Below are 20,535 nucleotides of genomic sequence, written 5' to 3'. Positions count from 1 at the left end.
CACCACACACACTCACACACACACACACTGTCCTCCTCTGCACCACACACACACACTCACTGTCCTCCTCTGCACCACACACACACACTCACTGTCCTCCTCTGCACCCAGGACCCTGACCCGGTGTACAGTCTGGTGAACGACTTGGCTCTCCAGGTCACACAGAAGGACAGAGAGATCTCGTCTCCGTCGCTGCGCCACCACCAGGTGACGAGGAACACGACGCTTCACCAAACACCGAACATCTATCAGCAAAAGTGGAAACCAGAAACTTTTCCTTTAGTTTTCCTCGTCTGTTTAGCGCCCCCTACGTGACAGAGCGACGTACTCACACAGATACACAGATTCAAATCATTTCTGTTCTTATGTCGTGTATTTAAACAATGGGACTAAATACTGAAGCTAATTCCACATAAACAAAAGATTACACTTTATTTGACACATTTCCACTTTGAAATGTAAAATAAACAGGTACATTTTTGTTTAGGTGATGAAAAGATTTTGGAAAAGAGGTTGGATTTTTGATGGACTAACAATGATACGGTTGAAATTGAGAAGTTTTAAGGTGCAGGGTGTCATTTTTTTCCATGGAGACGTTGGTGCTTTGTCTGGAATGTTCCACAATATGACATTAAACCTTTCTATCTTCATGGAGACCAAACCGGACCAAGTTACAGGTCAGATCTGTGGAGAAGCGACCCCGCTCACAGTCATAATGTCTGTTTTTCTATTTTTGAGCTACAGTAAGTACGTTTATTTTTTATTTTTTTTATTTTCTATAGTGTTTTTCAAAGACATTTGTCCCAAAGACGCTTTACAGATTCATTATTCTTTCTGTCCACATCCGGTGATGAGGAGAAAATTCAGTTTGTCGACTGGACAAAAGTTAGTTTTGGTTGAAGACGTTTCTCAGCTCATCCAAGCTGCTTCTTCAGTTCTGGTCAGACGCTGGTGACACTTCCTTATATCTGTCTGCAGGGATGAGCTAACTACACTGAAACTACACTGAAACTAACACACACACTTGTTTACAGTTTGTGTTTGTTACTTCGGTCTGTTGACCTGTTCAGGGTGTGGGTCTAATTAGCAGAACAGTTCATGTCCATAATGGAGCTTCCACACCTCTGGACCTGACCTGACTACACCTGTTGTTCTTGTTTGTTTTAGGTTTAAGGATGGACGTGTAAATAGGAGGGTCTGAGTGTCTGAGGCCTCCATTTCTGTTTAGAGAAGGATTCTCTTTCTTAACAAAAATGTCTTCTCTCACTCTCCTCTCAAACCAATTCTTTTCTCTGGCTAAAATCTGTACCTCACTGTCCTCAAGTGAGCGGCCTGTGGCTTTTAAGTGGAGATGAACAGCAGACTGAGGTCCTGTGTTGCTCCTCTGACCACCGCCACACACACACACACACACACACACACACACACACACACACACACACACACACACACACACACACACACACACACACACACCACTTTCATACTAGGCAATTGGGTTTAGTGTCTTGCCTAAGGCACAACGACAGTTTTGTTTTGTTTTTTTTCCTGACCCGGTGCAGGACTCTGGACCATGTCTACACTTGTTGGATTTTCTATCTTTTTTTTTTTTTCATCATAATTCTAAGTCTGCTGTGTCTCTGTGATGATATTTTGAACTTTCATTGACAATTTGAAACTAAAAACAAATCCTCCGTACAACCTTTAAAGTCACACTGTGGAACATTCCAGACAGAGCAATGACTCATCCATAGAAACACGAAGGTGATGGATCCCCAACAGAAAAGTTACACAGTGCACTTTAAATGAGGTTTCTGCTTAAAAACTAATTGTCCTGTCACATGTCCTTGTGTCTTTGTGTCCTTGTGTCCTTGTGTCTTTGTGTCCTTGTGTCCTTGTGTCCTCATGTCCTTGTGTCCTTGTGTCCTTGTGTCCTCATGTCCTTGTGTCCTTGTGTCCTCATGTCCTTGTGTCTTTGTGTCCTCATGTCCTTGTGTCCTTGTGTCCTCATGTCCTTGTGTCCTTGTGTTCTCATGTCCTTGTGTCCTCATGTCCTTGTGTCTTTGTGTCCTCATGTCCTTGTGTCCTTGTGTCCTCATGTGTCCTTGTGTCCTCATGTCCTTGTGTCCTTTGTGTCCTTGTGTCCTCATGTCCTTGTGTCTTTGTGTCCTCATGTCCTTGTGTCCTTGTGTCCTCATGTCCTTGTGTCTTTGTGTCCTCATGTCCTTGTGTCTTTGTGTCCTTGTGTCTTTGTGTCCTCATGTCCTTGTGTCCTCATGTGTCCTTGTGTCCTCATGTCCTTGTGTCCTTGTGTCCTTGTGTCCTTGTGTCCTCATGTCCTCATGTCCTCATGTCCTCGTGTCCTTGTGTCTTTGTGGTTAGTGTCGTCTGGAGCCTCCGGTGGACAAAACTCTCACTGCAGTGAAGAGTCTGACTCTGGAGAACAGGGACCCGCCGGTGCACAGGAAGAGCCAGGTCAAAATGATCAGCAGCTGCCCCCTGCCCGGAGACCCCGCCCCCTCCGCCGCGCCGGGCCACGCCCCCTCCGCTCTGCCGGGCCCGCCCCCGCCGCCGCCGTACACGCAGGTCCCGGCGGATCGCAAGAAGAAGAGCAAGAACCAGGGCAAGAACCAGGGCCCCAACGGATCGGTGAGCGATGTTTAACGGAGCGCGACACAAGGTCTAAATATCGATATATCGACAGGGCTGCGTATCGATAAGAAGCTGCAGATACAATACATCCCTCGATACAGTGCACTTTTGATTCAGTACAGGTCCATGTATCGTTCGTTCTTTTGAATTTCAATTAAGAACGAAAAACAATAAAATGGAAAACACGGTTTATTTGATTTTTCTGTTTTCAGATTTCAACCTCGATTTACAATATTTAATTTAAAGTTTCTTTCAAATAACACCAATCAAAAAAACAGTCTTAGTGCTGATGTTATTTTTCATGATTCTAGACATGACAAACTCCGGCCTGGGGGCCAAGATTTGGCCCGTCATATAATTATATTTGGCCTGTGAGATCATATCAAATCTGTATCAGAGCTGCAGCCGCACACAGACAGACTATAGAGACACAGTTTATTATTATGTAATTATTTTATATTCTGTTTGTTCTGGATTCAATGTTTAAGCAAAACTATTATTAAACATTTATTTTAATAAGAAAAAGTTTAACATTACAGATCTCAAAAGAAGAGAAAACATGCAGATGTTGTTTAAATTTTTCAATAAATATTTAGTTTGGCCTCTGTGAGTTTGAGTTTGACTCTCCTGTTTTATTCTCTCTGGTTTATATGAAGTTCTTCTGATCAGAGTCGCGTGTGAATTCAGTTTCAGCCACAGAACTATAATAAAAACAATTTTTATTATAGTTCTGTGGTTGAGAACAATCACTTTCTAAGACGTGAAAATAAACATGTTGCTGCAAAAGAAGAAACACGTTTGTCCGCAAAACTGCAATAGTTTTTCAGGTTCGTCCTTCAGCAGCAGAACTTCAAATAAACCAGAGAGAATCAAATATCAAAATAAAAATAGGCCAATCAAAAATGTAAAAAATTTGATTGGTATTATTTGAAATAAACTTTAAATTAAATATTAGAGGTCAAAATCTGTTTTTTTGTTTGACACTAAAACGGAAAAAATGAAATAAACTGTTTCCCATTTTATTGGTTTTCATTCTTAATTGAAATTCAAGAAAAACAATGGTACACAGACCGATATAACATATTTCAAATTGATTCGATAGGGTTCAATTAAAACAACAATTAAAGTGTAAATCGTGTCTGTGATACTAAAAGTCTTTGTAAAATCACTTCTTGTGTAAAGTTCATATGAAACACAAACATTTTAATCATCAAAACAGTGAAAATGTCAAATGTGTCGCATAAACAAGTTTCCTTCCACTAAACAAACAAAACTGTAGCTGTAAGTAAATTATTTAGTAAAATAAACCAAAAAATCCTCTTGGCGATATATCGATACAGCAGATTCAGAAAGTGGAGCTTTTATTCAGCTTCAGAGACGCGCGTGTTTCAGGTAAAAGGACTTTGAGTCATAAGATTAATATGACACGTTTGTGGAGTAAAGTTTAAACAAATAATGATACGGTTGAACATTTGTGGACCAAAAGTTTGTAGATTTTCCGTGAATAGGAACAGAGTTGTGTCGGCTCTGTCCTCCCTCTGAAACATGAGCAGAGTCTGTTGTGTTTCTCTTTTTCACGTGATAAATGTGGCTTGTCTTGTGTGTTCAGTTTGAGGCCAGACGTGGTTTCGAGTCCGAGTACTCGCTGCCCTTTGACCTGGTGATCCCTGACCTGCGGGAGCTGGGAGGGGCGGAGTCGAAGCGCACCCCGGCGGCCGACCCTCTGTACGACAGCATCGACGAGTTTCAGATCAGGAACGTGTTTCACAGCAACAGACCGGACCACATCTACGACGAACCCGAGGGCTGCCAAAGCTCAGGTACAACAACGGTCACTTTAACACAACATTTAAAAACACAAAATGTATTTAAAGAGCACATGTCGTCATTCGTTCATTTGTTTTTCAAAATAAAACCAAAAATAACAAAACGAAAAAAACTACGATTTTCTTCATTATTTGTCTCCAAAACCAAAAATGAAAAAAAAACAAAAAACGATAATGATTAATTTTTTTCAGTTTTTGGTTTTGTGTTTAAATGAAAAATGGAAAAAACGGATAACGGACTGAACCAGGACTAAACCAGGTCCAGGACCAGACCGGGATTGAAACTGAAACTGAGACTGAGACCAGGAAATGGACCAGGACTGAGACCGAGAACAGGACTGAAACCGGAACTGAGACCGAGACTGTGACTGGGACCAGACCAGGACTGAGACCAGGACTGAAAACGATTTAGTCCTGGTTCAGTCCTGGTTTAGTCCTGGTTCAGTCCGTTATCCGTTTTTTCCATTTTTCATTTAAACACAAAATCGAAAACTGAAAAAATGAATCGTTATTTGTTTTTTTCATTTTGGTTTTGGAGACAAATAATGAAGAAAATAGTTGTTTTTTTCATTTTCTTATTTTTGGTTTTATTTTGAAAAACAAATGAACAAACGACACACGGTTTGTGGTTCATTGTCGTGTTCAGGAGTTTGATTTTCAGCAAAAAAAAAGTGACGCTGATGAAAAACTGAGGCTTGTTTCACAGTTCACATCAGTTCATCTGTTGGACTTCTGGTTTAGTCAGTTTTTTATGTTCAGGTTGTGATAAAACAAAATTCAGACGGAAGTTTATCCGAGCTTCAGACGGAGCAGTGCCCACAGTTTCACCCCCTCAGGGAACGTTGACGACATCAGCTGTGGAGTCAGTTGTGCACCTCAGCCTTTGTGTTTCACACTGTAGAGAGTCAGAGGTGTAGAACTAAAACAATAACTGGATTCACTTTTTAAAGAAATTGTACTTTTCAGAGCATCATAGTTTTCCGTACATGAGTAATACTTTTATCAGAGTAATAGTACTTTTTTCTTGAGTGAGTCTAAATTGACAAAAGTTTCATGTGACAATCTGAAATGATTTGAACAATTTGTTTCTTGCAGCTGCTTCAGATCTGATTTAGTTTGTCTCATTTTTGTCTCTGTCCTTGGGCCCGGTAAACAACAAGGCCAAAAATTCAATTCATTAATTCATCTGATATAAAACTGTATTGAACAGATACATATGTTCTCTAGTTTATCAAACTGTTGACCTTTTTTCTGTTCCATTTTTGGTTCTAAAGTTCCATCCGTTTTAAACAGACCATGAATGAAACATGGAACAAAAATTATTTCCCAAATTTCAAAGACCCAAAAATCATGTAAATAAATGTTTGTATTTCATCATATCTTGTGTTATTCCATCTTTGAACTGTTGATGAAGGGACAGGATTTAAAATAGAAAAAGTATTTAAAATGATAAAAATGTTCTTGGAAGGACTGACATATTTTATAGAAATAGTTTCTTTCATTTTGAAGTAATATTAAAGTTTTCAGAAGAAAAAAGTGACAAATGATGTAAAATCCTGCACCTTCTACTTGTTTGTACAATTTTTCCCTCCGTTACTTTTCCCTCCGTTACCATGAACTTTCTTAATAAAAAATCTCATGAGTCAAAAAGTCTGAGGTTTTTCAACCTAATCTTGTACCATATGGTAGAAAACTATATGAAGCAAATATTCAAACCAGTTTGTTAAGGATATGGAAGTGAGAACCAAGAGTTATCACTGTTTGGATTTATTGACCAAAAAGTGCTGCATATTTCATTCCCTCCGTTACCGACATGAGTTTTTAAATGTTTTTGTCTTGAACTTGAAAGAATCTCACAGGTTTAACTTGACCCTGTTGGAGTGTAACTCTTTCCTACATTCTGATACTTTACTTATTTCAATAGTTCCTCTAGTTTCTGAATAAGACACATTTGAAAGTAAAAACACCAGATTTTGTTAAATTTACTTACAGTTACAAATACAGTTACTCTTTAAGTTACTTTTGCTTGAGTAGTAGTTTTTCCAAATACTTTTTCATTCTAACTTCAGGATCATTTCTGCTGTTCTTCTACTTGAGGAACATGACTCTTGTTCTGTCCCAGCTCGGTTTAAACTCACAGATGTGAAAAGATCTGAATGAAACTGATGACGATCTCATGCACCAAACCTGAGGTTGCGGGTTCCAGTCCCGCAGAGGCGTGTGTGTGTGTGTGTGTGCGTGTGTGTGTGCGTGTGTGTGTGTGTGTGTGTGTGCGTGTGTGTGTGTGCTCTGTTGTCCCCACATGTCTGTGTGTGAAACCAGGTCAGGGCCAGTGGTTTGTTGAAGGAGCTGATAAGAATCTGACCCGAGACGCTGCGGCTGAAACACGACACGACTCTGCACAGACCTGAGACATGAACCACATGAACCATCAACGCACTGGAACAGAAACATGCTACAGAAATTATATCAAAAATATTATGACATGTGTCTGGGGATGTTCTGATGAGGAAACAATTAAACCAAAAAAATAAATAAAATGGTTTCATTTAAAGCGCAAATATTAAACTTTTCTGATCTGTTCTAATGTCGTTTCCTCGTCACAAACAGACCTGGAGTTGTGTTTTTTTGTTTCATTCACATGTTTAACACACGATCTGCTCCACCCTGTGATGTCATGTGGTGATACTGTGTTTTTAAACTCCACAACTTCACTGAAATGATTTGGATTATTTCAGTCCTTTTTCCATGAAGCTAAAGTTTAAGTCTGACTTATTTGGCCAATCCAGGCTCGTCAAAGCCTCAGTTCCACCAAAGTGACTGACCAGAGGTGACCTGATTTGCTGCAGTAACAACCACCTGGAAACAAACCTGATCGAGACCAGACTTAGGCCCCATTCACACTAGTGTGTATGTGAGTCATTTTGGTTGTGGGTGCAGTGTTCGTTCACACTAATCTGATGGAAAACGGCTCCAGAGACGGAACGATCTGGTGCCTCCAGCTCCACGAATTCATGTTGGTCCAGATCTGATCCCAAAAACACTGATACTCTGATGTAGGAGCTCGAGTCACGTCTTTATTGGAACGTGTCCGTCCTTTAGTCCGACAGAAGCTGAACTGCATCAGAGCACAAGGAGCGAGCTGTTTTTTGAGCTCTTAGTCTTTAGTTTTAAGTTTCCTTTCTGTAAAACGTAAAAACAAATGTGCACTAAGCTGTGTGGATGGAGAAGGACTGCGGACAGAACGATGTGTCTGGACGCAAATCATTTCCGATTCAGTGATTCGTTTCGGTGTAAACGTTTGTCAAGATGATTTTAGCTTTGTCTCCAAGAACGTCTAAAGAAACAGTTTAGTCAAAAGTTTCAGCCTCACGCACTTGTCTCTGTCTGAAACTGTTTAGAGAGACTTTCAGCTTTACCGGGATTTGATCGTTTCTTGTTAAGGAACATGTGAAGAATTCTGTTACAGTTTTACTTTTACGCACAGAGAAACTTAAACTGCTCACGAACGACCGAGCATCAGGAAGGAGTCAGGACACTTCATTCCCCGGGAGCATTAACCAGACTCCACACTCTGCAGTCTCTTCTCTGTCCACAGGGCGACCGCGAGAGGAGGAGGGAGTCGTGTTTTTCCTCTCGCTCCTCAGATCAGAATGAACAGAAAAACTTCCATGGCTTAAATCAAACTCTGCGGGTGAGCGCGCTGTGGCTCCTCTCTCGTTTAGTCAGATCATTAAAAACGTCACACTTTTGGCCCATTTTCCGTGATGTCGTTGCTCCATTGCTCTGGCCTTCCCAGAGTCACCACGTGATCTTAAACTACAGGTCTGATTTAGCTTTAGTCAGGCTCAGGATTAAGCAAAAGATGTTCATTTTGTCTTCTTATATACTTTAACTTCTTGGGTTCTTTTTAAAGACAATACAGTAAAGTGTGTTTACCTTGTTGACATGTTTCTGCTGCGTCTTCAGATCTGTCCTGGTGTTGGTGGTGACGTGTCGTATATCAGCTGTTGTTACTTCCTGATGGACCTGCAGGTGTCTCAGACTGACCACGCCTCCCGTCGCCCGGTGTCTCTGGAGGAGGGTGTCCCAGGTGTGTGAAAGGAGGAACGCTCCGTCATCACGGTTAATGCTGTTCGTGCCTCGTTTCCTGATTTCACCGTCCTCCTTGATCCAGCGTTTGAACTTGTTGTTTTCCGATACAATGACCCGAAAAAAGGAACACCAAAAGGAATGCGAAAAGGAAACGTCAGGGAGACTCACCAGAACACAGAAAGATAAAGCAGAACAGGAAAACCTAAAATCCGCCACATCAGACCAGTGTAAAAGGAACAACCACATTCTGGATCAGGTCGGGGCTCAGGTCATTGGATCAGAAAACAACAAGTTCAAACACTGGATCAAGGAGGACGATGAAATCAGAAAACGAGGCACGGAGCATTAACCGTGATGACGGCGCGTTCCTCCTTTCACACACCTGGGACACCCTCCTCCAGAGACACCGGGCGACGGGAGGCGTGGTCAGTCTGAGCGACCTGCAGGTCCATCAGGTCTGACCACGCCCACAGGAAGTAACAACAGCTGATATACGACACGTCACCACCAACACCAGTGACAGTTCTGAAGATGCAGCAGCAGGCAAAACATGTCAACAAGTTAAACACACTTTACTGCATTGTCTTTAAACAGACTCAGGATTATTTCTAGATTCAACTCAGAACAAGGTGGAACAGATCAGTTTGATCAGTTTGAGTTTTGGAGATGTGGACAAACTAATAATAAAAAATTACTGAAACAAAACACAACTTCAGGTCTGTTTTTAAGGACGGAACAACTTTCTAACACGACTTAAAGCCCACAAGAGTCCGTTTTGTCTAATACAAGACCTTTAAAAATCTGTATGAGAAAAATATTTGATCTTCACTATGACATTTCACTCCAACTGAACACAGACATTGAAATCGTACATTATTTGGTTTTGTTTGGGTCATTCTAAGGGGATGTTTTTGTGGTTTCAGATCCGGACAGCAGACCTCTGACGGCGTCCGCGGTGGCCGGCGCTTCCCTGTACGACGAGCCGGAGGAGATGCGCGTGGAGGCCTGGAGGATCATGGGAACCGAGCAGGATCCTAAAGGACACGAGTTTCCCTACAACCCCCGCGTGGACGACTACGCGGTGCCCAAGCGCCCTCAAAGAGCCTTCCCCGAGCCGCAGGACGGACCGGACCCCGACCTGAGCCACAACCAGGGCCTGGACCGGGATTTGGACCAGGAACCGGACCTGGAGCACTACCAGGAGCAGGACGAGGAGGAGGAGGAGGAGCGGCCCGAGGAGGAGAAGAGAGCGGGGACACATGGACAAAGTTTCTCCCTATAACAACCTCCCGGTGCAGACAGAAGAGCTGGAGTCATTTTAAGAAGAGCCGGGATTGAACCGATACCAATAACTGATATTTGTCGATATTGATTTAACTTTTGAAATCCATAATAAGACCCAAAAATGTTAATCTTAACTCGAAGCAAAGATCAGAAAGAAACGTGTGTGAAATCCCCCAGGATCCAAAAACAAAGCAGAAACTTGCTTCTCTCACTGGACTAAAGTTTTTTGATTGAAAACGTTTCACAGCTCGTCCAAGATTCTGTTTCAGTTCATAAAAAAGTTTCAAGCTCTTCATTGGACCTGCACGACTTGAACTGAAATAAATAAGTGCAAAACATGAGGCTGTTCTAAAACTTTTGACCGGTCTTGTATCTATTTTATCCATCCATGTTCTTCCTCTTATCCGGGGTCGGGCTGTGGGGTCATCAGTCTAAGCAGGGACTTCCTTCACCCCAGACACTTCCTCCAGCTCCTCCTGGGGAACCCTGAGGTGTTCCCAGGCCAGTCCAGAGACATAGTCCCTCCAGTGTGTCCTGGCTCTTCCCCGGGGCCTCCTCCCGGTGGGACATGAACACCTCCTGAAGGAGACGCCCAGGAGACATCAGAACAGACGTCCTCCCCTCAGACGCTTCGCTCCACGTGGAGGAGCAGCGACTCTACTCCGAGCTCCTCACTCTGTCTCTATGGTTACGTTCAGACTGCAGCCTGTAGTGACCCAAATACGATTTTTTGGCCTCTATGTTCCTGTATCTGATCTTTTAATGACAGTCTGAATGACACAGATCTGATTTTTTCAAATGTGACCCAGGACACTTGGATATGTGCTCCTGAAACTGATACATATCTGATCTTTTGACATGTGACTTCAGTGTGAACGGTTCATCCACCTACACGTTATCAACAAGACACAAACGTCACTATTCTGCGCTGAAGTAGGAGAAAATTGTTAATGAACTCCGTGTCACTGAAGTGAAGCACATCATCACTCACCACAAAACACCACCACCAAAAACCTCGTCCTTCTCCTTCTCAATCTCCTCCTTAAAACAAGTAAGTTGTTCATGTTGTGGCTCCGGTACGAGAGGAACTTTAAAATCTCCAGGTGCTCGATGCTGCGTCCATGTTTGGACAACTTCTGTAAACACAGAGACGCTCGCTGCGGTTGACGTCGTCGTGTCTCCAGTGTCACATGTGGGACACTTTTGGACCATTTAACGTTCACACTGGAGTCACATACAAGTCACATTTAACTGGAAATGTGAACAGCCATAATTCTTTTTTTTTTTCGATAATTCCCTTGTTTGATCCTGATGAGTCATTTCCAGAGGAACGGTGAAGAAACGAATCGTTTTATTCCTTTCAGAGCGTCTAGTCCACAGGTGTCAAACATAAGGCCCGGGGGCCAGATCCGCCCTCCAAGATCTTTAATGTGGCCCTTGGGTGATTTTATACTAAAATATTTTAAATGTTGAAATTGAATTTTTCTTAAAGTTTCAGGTTGTTCATAATATTATAATATTATAATAAGAAATAGTTCATCAATTTAAAAAAATTTCTGTAATAGATTTGTGTTTCTCTGCACAAATATTTGAATTTATTGTTATTTTTGGGGTTTATATGACATGAGTTTTCTGATCCGGCCCCTTTAGGATCAAAGTAGGTTGGATACGGCCCCCGGACCAAAATGAGTTTGACACTCCTGGACTAGAACAACCAAATACACAACAAAACCTGCCCATGTTTCTCCGATGCTGCTGAAGTCAGTGACATAGTGTTGCCCGGTGTCATGGCGGCGTAGGGACCGTTACTATAGGGGTCATGTGACGGTGCAAAAGCCTCTATAGTCAGGAAGAGAGTGATGATGATAATGTCCTGACGGAACAGAACTTTCAGTGCTTTAAAATAGTCACTATTAGTAAGTTTAAAAAAGCTGTATTCTTTTAATTAAATTTTCAGTGTTCTCATAGTCATTTCAATAAATAGTAAACACCGTTGGATATTTTGTTGTAATGTTTTGTAATGAGTTTCAGTTATGGGATATTTCAATAACTTTTTCTCTTATGAGGTAGATTACCAAAAAACTCCATCCATCTGCTCCTGGTCCGGCCCTTCCGTCAAATTTTAGAGCCTTTGTGGCCCACGAGCCGAAAGGTTTGCCCACCCCTGTTGTAGCGGTTCACTGTGAGTAACGACGAGAAGAATTCAGAAGATGTCGCTTTATCCCGAGAGCTGAATCGGCTCCTGTCGCCCGTAAACTCGCCAACACAAGGTTAAGAGTTGGACCAGCTCATGTAACGGAACAAACCCGTTATTTAAACACAGTCCTGTAGAGTCCAGCCTCTCCCGACGTTTATTGCAGGTTGTTTCAATATCTCTCCATCTGTCGCTTTCTCTCTCGATATTATGAGTAAACAGAGACCAGGACTAAACCAGGACTAAACCAGGACTAAACCAGGACTAGACCAGGACTAGGACTAGACCAGGACTAAACCAGGACTAGACCAGGACTTAAAGCACTGATCTTGTGTTTAAAGTGTAGGAGGAGAAGAGCTGGAGCTACAGTTTCCTCATAAAGGTCAAGGCACTTCAGCCGAAACAGCGCCACCTGCAGTTTCCTGTTTCCTTTAACCCTTCTGTGCAAGTATAAACTGTATGTCTGTTTATTTTGTCATGTATGATAGTTTAAATATGACTAACTTAATGTAATGATTCTGTGATCTTAAACTGCTGTTAATAAACCTGTGAAAAGGCTGGATGTTCTGTACTGTATTTTACAGACTATAAGTCGCTCTGGAGTAAAAGTCACACTTTTTATGGGAAATGTATTTTATAAAATCAGAAGAAAGTCAAGTTGAAGTAAAAACAATAGAAGAGAAGAACAGATTGTTAACATCACATATGAACAGTTCTTCAGATTAAACTAGAACATAAACATCTAGAGTTGGGCTGTATCCACATTTTGAGACAGTTAAACCTCAGGATTTTACCAGAGTAAACAGTGTTACTGTTACCAAAATGTTTAAGTACGACTTTGTAAGTAAGTCTTTATTTCTATAGCACTTTTCACTGACATTTTTTGTCACAAAGACACTTTACAGATCATTATTCAACATTATTCATTCACTTTAAACCTGGTGATGTAAACTACTGTTGTAGCCACAGCTGCCCTGGGGCAAACTGACAGAAGCACAGCTGTCGATCAGCGCCATCAGTCCCTCCGACCACCACTCACACACACACACACACACACACACCACTTTCATACTCAGTAATGTGGGTGAAGTGTCTTGCCTAAGGACACAACAACAGTTATTCCCACTGGCGCCTCCTGTGGCTCCTGATTTTCCCAGTGTCTCCGTCCAAGTCCAGACCCAGACCAGACCCAGACCAGACCCAGACCCAGACCAGACCCAGACCAGACCCAGACCCAGACCAGACCAGACCAGACCAGACCCAGACCCAGACCAGACCCAGACCAGACCCAGACCCAGACCCCCAGACCAGACCCAGACCAGACCAGACCAGACCAGACCCAGACCAGACCAGACCAGACCCCAGACCCAGACCCAGACCCAGACCAGACCCAGACCAGACCCAGACCCAGACCCAGACCAGACCCAGACCCAGACCCAGACCCAGACCCAGACCAGACCAGACCAGACCAGACCCAGACCCAGACCCAGACCCAGACCCAGACCAGACCCAGACCCAGACCAGACCAGACCCAGACCAGACCCAGACCAGACCCAGACCCAGACCAGACCCAGACCCAGACCAGACCCAGACCCAGACCCAGACCAGACCCAGACCAGACCCAGACCCAGACCCAGACCCAGACCCAGACCCAGACCCAGACCCAGACCAGACCCAGACCAGACCCAGACCAGACCAGACCCAGACAGACCAGACCAGACCCAGACCAGACCCAGACCCAGACCAGACCAGACCAGACCCAGACCCAGACCCAGACCAGACCCAGACCCAGACCCAGACCCAGACCCAGACCCAGACCAGACCCAGACCAGACCCAGACCAGACCCAGACCCAGACCAGACCTGCTGAACTTCTGAGATCTGACAGGATCAGACTTTGACAAACCGATGTGGCCAAGACTTTGGTAAGTGAAGTTGCACCACTGTACAGTCTGTGTGTACGACTTACAAACTTATAATCTCTGAAAAGTTTCACATGAACCATCTCCAACACGACAGAAACACAGAACAGATTCACCATCAGCAGAACACCCCTCTGTCACAGAGAGAACACTCATATTCCACTGAGTCGTGTCCTTTTGTCCGACAGAAACTGAACCACATCAACGACACAAGGAAAGAACTGTTTTTATCAGAGTTTATAGTTTATGTAAATGAGTCATTTGCTTTTAAGTTTAGTTTGTGTAAAACATAAATAAATGTGTCCTGAAGCCAAAATGCTGCAAATTGTAGAAGTACTAGTATTTTTTGTGGGGGACGAACTCTCTTGTGGCTGGACTTGTCGTCTTGTCTTGGTCTCTTATGAGCGTCAAGTGATGACTTAACAAAACTAATCAAACCTCGTCTCCTCACGCCGTTAGAAGAAACATTACAGACACTTTTAGTTTTACATTGTGAAACATTAAACAGAAAATCTAACCAAACATTCATTTGTGTTGAGCAAACAGATGTAGGTATCAATAAACTGTAATATTATTTTACGTCCTTATGCGCCGCAGATTGCAGGAAACACCCAAACCATGAAAAAAAGTCTGAAAAATACCATAAGCGTGACGTGATTAGTCCAGAAAAAACATCTTAAACTAACTTAGACAAACAAATGAAGAGATGACCGGGGCCTTGTCCAGGATCAGGAGCACAGACTGTGTCAAGACGAGGACTAAAGGAGTGTGACGTCACCCATAAGCACTTAGTCCCAGTCAAATGAAGCTCAGGAGGCTGGCACATGGTTTCTGGATTAAACTCCGTCCCCCTCCTCTCCTCCCCGTGTGTGAACGAGCCGCCGTCTGCGAGCAGGACGTACGCGTGCAGATGTTTGGAGATGATAGGCTCGTCTGAACCTGAACGGACTCTATCTCACTCTGCCAGGACTCTAACTCCCTGCTCGTGCGCCCACACACGTCATGTGACCAGGGCCTGAACCGTTATTGACCATTTTATTTTATTTCCTGAGTTAATAATAATGATAATAATAATAATAAAAGCCACATGGAGGGTTATTTAAGTCATTTTATTATGTTGAGATATAATTTGCTTTATGTTTGAACAGTTTTTGCTTAAAGTTAAACCTTAAACCCGTGTGTTTGTTCATTGGGGGGCGGGGCTTAAGGCATTTATGTGTAAGTTCTACAGTAAATACTAGGACGATATTATCACGATATTTATTGAGATATTTTGCAGAGGCTGATACTTTTTTTGCTTTTAAAACATCTTGACAAGATTTTGGTGTGAGTTATTTCCATCATAATCCAAAGAATTCAAGTAAAAACATATTTCTTCATGTTGTTTGCGCTGAAATGAATCATGGGAAATGTAGTTCCCGATGTTGATCAGCTGTTACTGCTGTAAAACCTATATTTTAAGCAAAAGAACTTGTGATTTTGAGATATTGTGACGCTGCACAATATTACTGTGAGACTTTTGACCATATAAATACATCTGCACTGAACTGTTGCTTGTGCTGTGTTAAAAAAAAAAAACACTGAAGTGACGTTTTTGTATCTGAATCATCATTTTTGCGATTTATTTTGTACAATCTCGTGACACATGTCTCTGGAAATGGGGAAGTGACGCGGAATGTGACAAAAACACATCGAACTGATGAGTCAAAACCCGAAAATACAACATCAAAACATTTAAATGCATCAGAAAGGAATCTACTAACACAACTCAACACACTGATGATGTCCTGTTTTTATGAGTGTAACAGGCTGATCCAGAGTCACTCCATGAACGAGCCTTAAAAATCCTGCACAGAAACCACCACCACAGCCCCACTCCACGTCCTGTAAAAACACACACCGCTCTAGACCGGACTCAGCTCGATTAGTAAATAAAAACCTCTTCAACACTTTGTCCAGTCCACCTCTGCAGTGACCACGTGTCTCCACCGGGGGGCAGTGTGACCAACCTCGAACTCAAAACTTCATCTGCACAAACAGCCTCGTCCTGATCAGCCTCCAGGAAAGCGACGTCCTGTTTTACTTCACCAGCCTCCATCCCCAAAGACCTTGAACTCTTCATTCAGACTCTCATGATGCTGGCAAAATATCACATACACAAAACCAAACGGTCTCAAAATAAACCAAATATTCATCAATATCCACTGTTGGGCAAGTTACTTTGAAACTGTAATGCGGTATTTATTACCTATTACTGTCATTTCAAACTAATTCGTTACATTACAATATTACAGCATTTAAAATGTAAGGCATTACATTACTATTGCATTACTTTAAATTACTCTCACCAAAATAACTTTTGCGCTGTATATGGACTGAACCAGGACTAAACCAGAACTGAACTTGGACTAAAACAGGACTCACTGTGGGGACGGGCTCGAAGGTGACGCAGGAGAAAGGAGCAGCTCTGCTCCGCACCTCACGGAGGTAAGAGCGACTGTCACCTGATCGCTCTTTATGGACCCTGCTGCTCGGGCTCGCGGCCCTGATTTCAGCAACTGTTTGCAGGTACCTGAGCCGGTGCAAGAGTCTGTTACAGCGCGTAACTTCTACCTTCCTTCAGCGTGTCCAGAAGTCCAACTTTTTGTGCGATGGTTGCATCTTCCTCTGTCTTTTGGGTGCGAGCGCAGGAGCCTTTGTCGGTGCAGAACGTTTCGTCGACGTTGTGGGTTTCGTCGGGGAGAAAACTTGCAACCGTACAACACTTCAGAATCACACTGCTAGAGACTGAACATGTATTTAAATTTGGCAGCTGAACACATTCTGTACTGTACAGGAGACAGGAGTCCCTTGGCCAGTCAGGACGCAGCGGGAGGAACGCAACACGCATTCATACAATGTAAAAAAAAGGGCATGCAAAATTGCACACACACAAAAAAAAAATCTGCAAAACAGCGAGACCGCGAAAAGTGAACTGCGATAGAGGGAGGGATGAGTGTAAACCAGGTCTAAACCAGAACTGACCCAGGTCTAAACCAGGTCTAAACAGCGTGGAGTTCTTTGTCAGTCCTTTCGCCCGCGGTCACCTGAAGGTCTACGAGGGGCATCTCCGGCGTTTCACCGCTGCTGATATCGAGGTGATTTTAGCGAATTTGTATGAAGAAAAACCCACCACTTCAATCCAGGTTAAAAAAAACATTGTAACGCGCATTACTCACATTTGTACCGAGTAAAATATTACAATTTTTTCCCCTGTAATGCCTTACATTACTGCGTTACAGCAAAAAGTAATGCATTACTGTAATTCGTTACTTTTATAACGCGTTACTCCCAACACTGTCAATATCATAACAAACTCCAGCAATACTTTCAGACAATAAAACAGGTCCAAAACAAAAAAAAGCAATTAAAACTTACAATATCTATAAAAAATATAGTATAGCTTTATTTAATTTATGATATTCTGTTTTGTTTTGTTATTCTGTTGTTTAGTTTTGGTTTCATTCCTTCTGCTCCCCTGTATGTTCATTTGCAAACCACCCCCATGTTGCAGTGTGTTTATGTGTGTTTATGTGTGTGTTTATGTGTGTTTATGTGTGTGTTTATGTGTGTGTGTGTTTATGTGTGTTTGTGTGTGTTTAGTGTGTGTTTGTGTGTGTTTATGTGTGTGTTTGTGTGTGTTTATGTGTGTGTTTGTGTGTTTATGTGTGTGTTGTGTGTGTGTGTGTGTTTATGTGTGTTTATGTGTGTTTATGTGTGTGTTATGTGTGTGTTTGTGTGTGTTTATGTGTGTGTTTATGTGTGTGTTTATGTGTGTGTTTGTGTGTGTTTATGTGTGTGTTTGTGTGTGTGTGTGTGTTTATGTGTGTGTGTTTATGTGTGTGTTTATGTGTGTGTGTTTATGTGTGTGTTTATGTGTGTGTTTGTGTGTTTTGTGTGTTATGTGTGTGTTTATGTGTGTGTTTGTGTGTGTTTATGTGTGTGTTTATGTGTGTTTATGTGTGTGTTTGTGTGTGTTTATGTGTGTGTTTGTGTGTGTTTATGTGTGTGTGTGTGTGTGTGTGTGTGTTTGTGTGTGTTTGTGTGTGTTTGTGTGTGTGTGTGTGTTGTGTGTGTGTTTATGTGTGTGTTTGTGTGTGTTGTGTGTGTGTGTTTGTGTGTGTTTATGTGTGTGTTTATGTGTGTTTGTGTGTGTGTTTATGTGTGTGTTTGTGTGTGTTTATGTGTGTGTGTGTTTATGTGTGTGTTTATGTGTGTGTGTTTATGTGTGTGTTGTGTGTGTTTTTGTGTGTGTGTTTATGTGTGTGTTTATGTGTGTGTTTGTGTGTGTGTGTGTTTGTGTGTGTTTGTGTGTGTTTATGTGTGTGTTTATGTGTGTTTATGTGTGTGTTTATGTGTGTGTTTTGTGTGTGTTTATGTGTGTGTTTGTGTGTGTGTGTGTGTGTTTATGTGTGTTTATGTGTGTTTTATGTGTGTTTATGTGTGTTTATGTGTGTGTTTGTGTGTGTTTATGTGTGTTTATGTTGTGTTTGTGTGCGTTTATGTGTGTGTTTATGTGTGTTTATGTGTGTGTGTTTGTGTGTGTTTATGTGTGTTTTGTGTGTTTATGTGTGTGTTTATGTGTGTTTATGTGTGTGTTTGTGTGTGTTGTGTGTGTGTGTTGTGTGTGTGTTTATGTGTGTTGTGTGTGTTTATGTGTGTGTGTGTGTTTGTGTGTTTATGTGTGTTTATGTGTGTGTTTATGTGTGTGTTTTGTGTGTGTTTATGTGTGTGTTTACGTGTTTATGTGTGTGTTATGTGTGTTTTGTTGTGTGTGTTTATGTGTGTTTTGTTGTGTGTGTTTGTGTGTGTTTGTGTGTGTTTATGTGTGTGTTTGTGTGTTTGTGTGTGTGTTTGTGTGTGTTTATGTGTGTTTATGTGTGTGTTTGTGTGTTTTATGTGTTTGTGTTTCTGTGCGTTTATGTGTGTGTTTGTGTGTGTTGTTTGTGTGTTTGTGTGTTTATGTGTGTTTGTGTGTGTGTGTTTATGTGTTTATGTGTGTGTTATGTGTGTGTTTATGTGTGTGTTTACGTGCGTTTATGTTGTGTTTTTATGTGTGTGTTTGTGTGTGTGTGTGTGTGTTGTGTTTATGTGTGTTTATGTGTGTGTGTGTGTGTGTGTGTGTTTATGTGTGTGTTGTGTTTGTGTGTTTATGTGTGTTGTGTGTGTTTATGTGTGTGTTTGTGTGTGTTTATGTGTGTGTGTTTATGTGTGTGTTTGTGTGTGTGTTTATGTGTGTGTTTGTGTGTGTTTATGTGTGTGTTTAGTGTGTGTGTGTGTTTATGTGTGTTTATGTGTGTGTGTGTGTGTTTATGTGTGTGTTTGTGTGTGTTTATGTGTGTGTTTGTGTGTTTATGTGTGTTTATGTGTGTGTTATGTGTGTTTATGTGTGTGTGTTTGTGTGTGTGTGTTTTAGTGTGTGTGTTTGTGTGTGTTGTGTGTGTGTGTGTGTGTGTGTTTGTGTGTGTTTGTGTGTGTGTTTATGTGTGTGTTGTGTTGTGTTTATGTGTGTTTATGTGTGTGTGTGTGTGTGTGTGTGTGTGTGTTTATGTGTGTTTATGTGTGTGTTGTGTGTGTTTATGTGTGTGTGTGTGTGTGTGTTTATGTGTGTTTATGTGTGTGTGTGTGTTTATGTGTGTGTTTATGTGTGTGTGTGTGTGTTTATGTGTGTGTGTGTGTGTTTGTGTGTGTGTGTGTTTATGTGTGTGTTTATGTGTGTGTTTATGTGTGTTTATGTGTGTGTGTTTATGTGTGTGTTTATGTGTGTGTTTATGTGTGTGTGTTTATGTGTGTTTATGTGTGCGTTTGTGTGTGTTTGTGTGTGTTTATGTGTGTGTTTGTGTGTGTGTTTGTGTGTGTGTTTGTGTGTGTTTGTGTGTGTTTGTGTGTGTTTGTGTGTGTTTTGTGTGTGTGTGTGTTTGTGTGTGTTTATGTGTGTGTTTGTGTGTGTTTATGTGTGTGTTTATGTGTGTTTATGTGTATGAATGTATATGTATATTTTCCATATCTCACCCCTGCCATAACTGTGAACTGGACTTTGCATTGATACAACAACAATCTAATCTGCACCTTATACTGTATATACATTGGTTGTTTTTGTTTTTTTTGTTTTTGTTTTTTTGTCTTGTTGTTATATGTCTGCAATTAAAAAAAAAAAAAAAAAAAAAAAAAAAAAAAGATGGACACAACGGCACACATTTTGTTTCATCGTGAGCCACTGTGGCATAATTTAATTTAAAATTCATATAAATTGCAAAATCTAAACTATATTTGATATTTTGGTTTTAAAGGCTTGAAATGACTTGAAGCTCAAAGCAGACGACTCGGACTTGACTCGGACTTGACTCGGACTTATGGACTCAATGAGACTCGACTTGGACTTGCCTGTGTTTGACTTGGGACTTGACTCGGACTTGAGGTCAAAGACTTGAGACTCATTTGAGACTGGTTTGTTCTGTAGTACATGCGTTTGTCCAGTAGGTGCCGCCGTAGGCCACATTAACAACCTTCTATTTCCTCGTAAA

At 41.8% G+C, this 20,535-nt stretch overlaps 1 protein-coding gene across 1 annotated transcript in view; it reads left to right on the top strand.

The window, feature by feature from the left end:
• Positions 1–12,609, top strand: part of LOC110159186 (docking protein 2-like) — a 31,861-nt gene extending 19,252 nt beyond the window's left edge. The window contains exons 7-10 of the mRNA XM_055161881.1: positions 112–207; positions 2,383–2,649; positions 4,262–4,472; positions 9,497–12,609. Coding sequence (XP_055017856.1) covers positions 112–207; positions 2,383–2,649; positions 4,262–4,472; positions 9,497–9,855 — 933 coding nt within the window. The 3' untranslated portion in view covers positions 9,856–12,609. The remainder of the gene's footprint in view (positions 1–111; positions 208–2,382; positions 2,650–4,261; positions 4,473–9,496) is intronic.
• The last annotated feature ends 7,926 nt before the right edge of the window (positions 12,610–20,535 follow it).

This window comes from Boleophthalmus pectinirostris, unplaced genomic scaffold (genome assembly GCF_026225935.1).
Source record: "Boleophthalmus pectinirostris isolate CB_2022bp ecotype Guang Dong unplaced genomic scaffold, ASM2622593v1 HiC_scaffold_4, whole genome shotgun sequence".
Classification (NCBI taxonomy): Eukaryota; Metazoa; Chordata; class Actinopteri; order Gobiiformes; family Gobiidae; genus Boleophthalmus; species Boleophthalmus pectinirostris.
The sequence above is the reverse complement of the archived record's forward strand: the minus strand, read 5'-3'. Positions and strand labels throughout refer to the sequence as shown.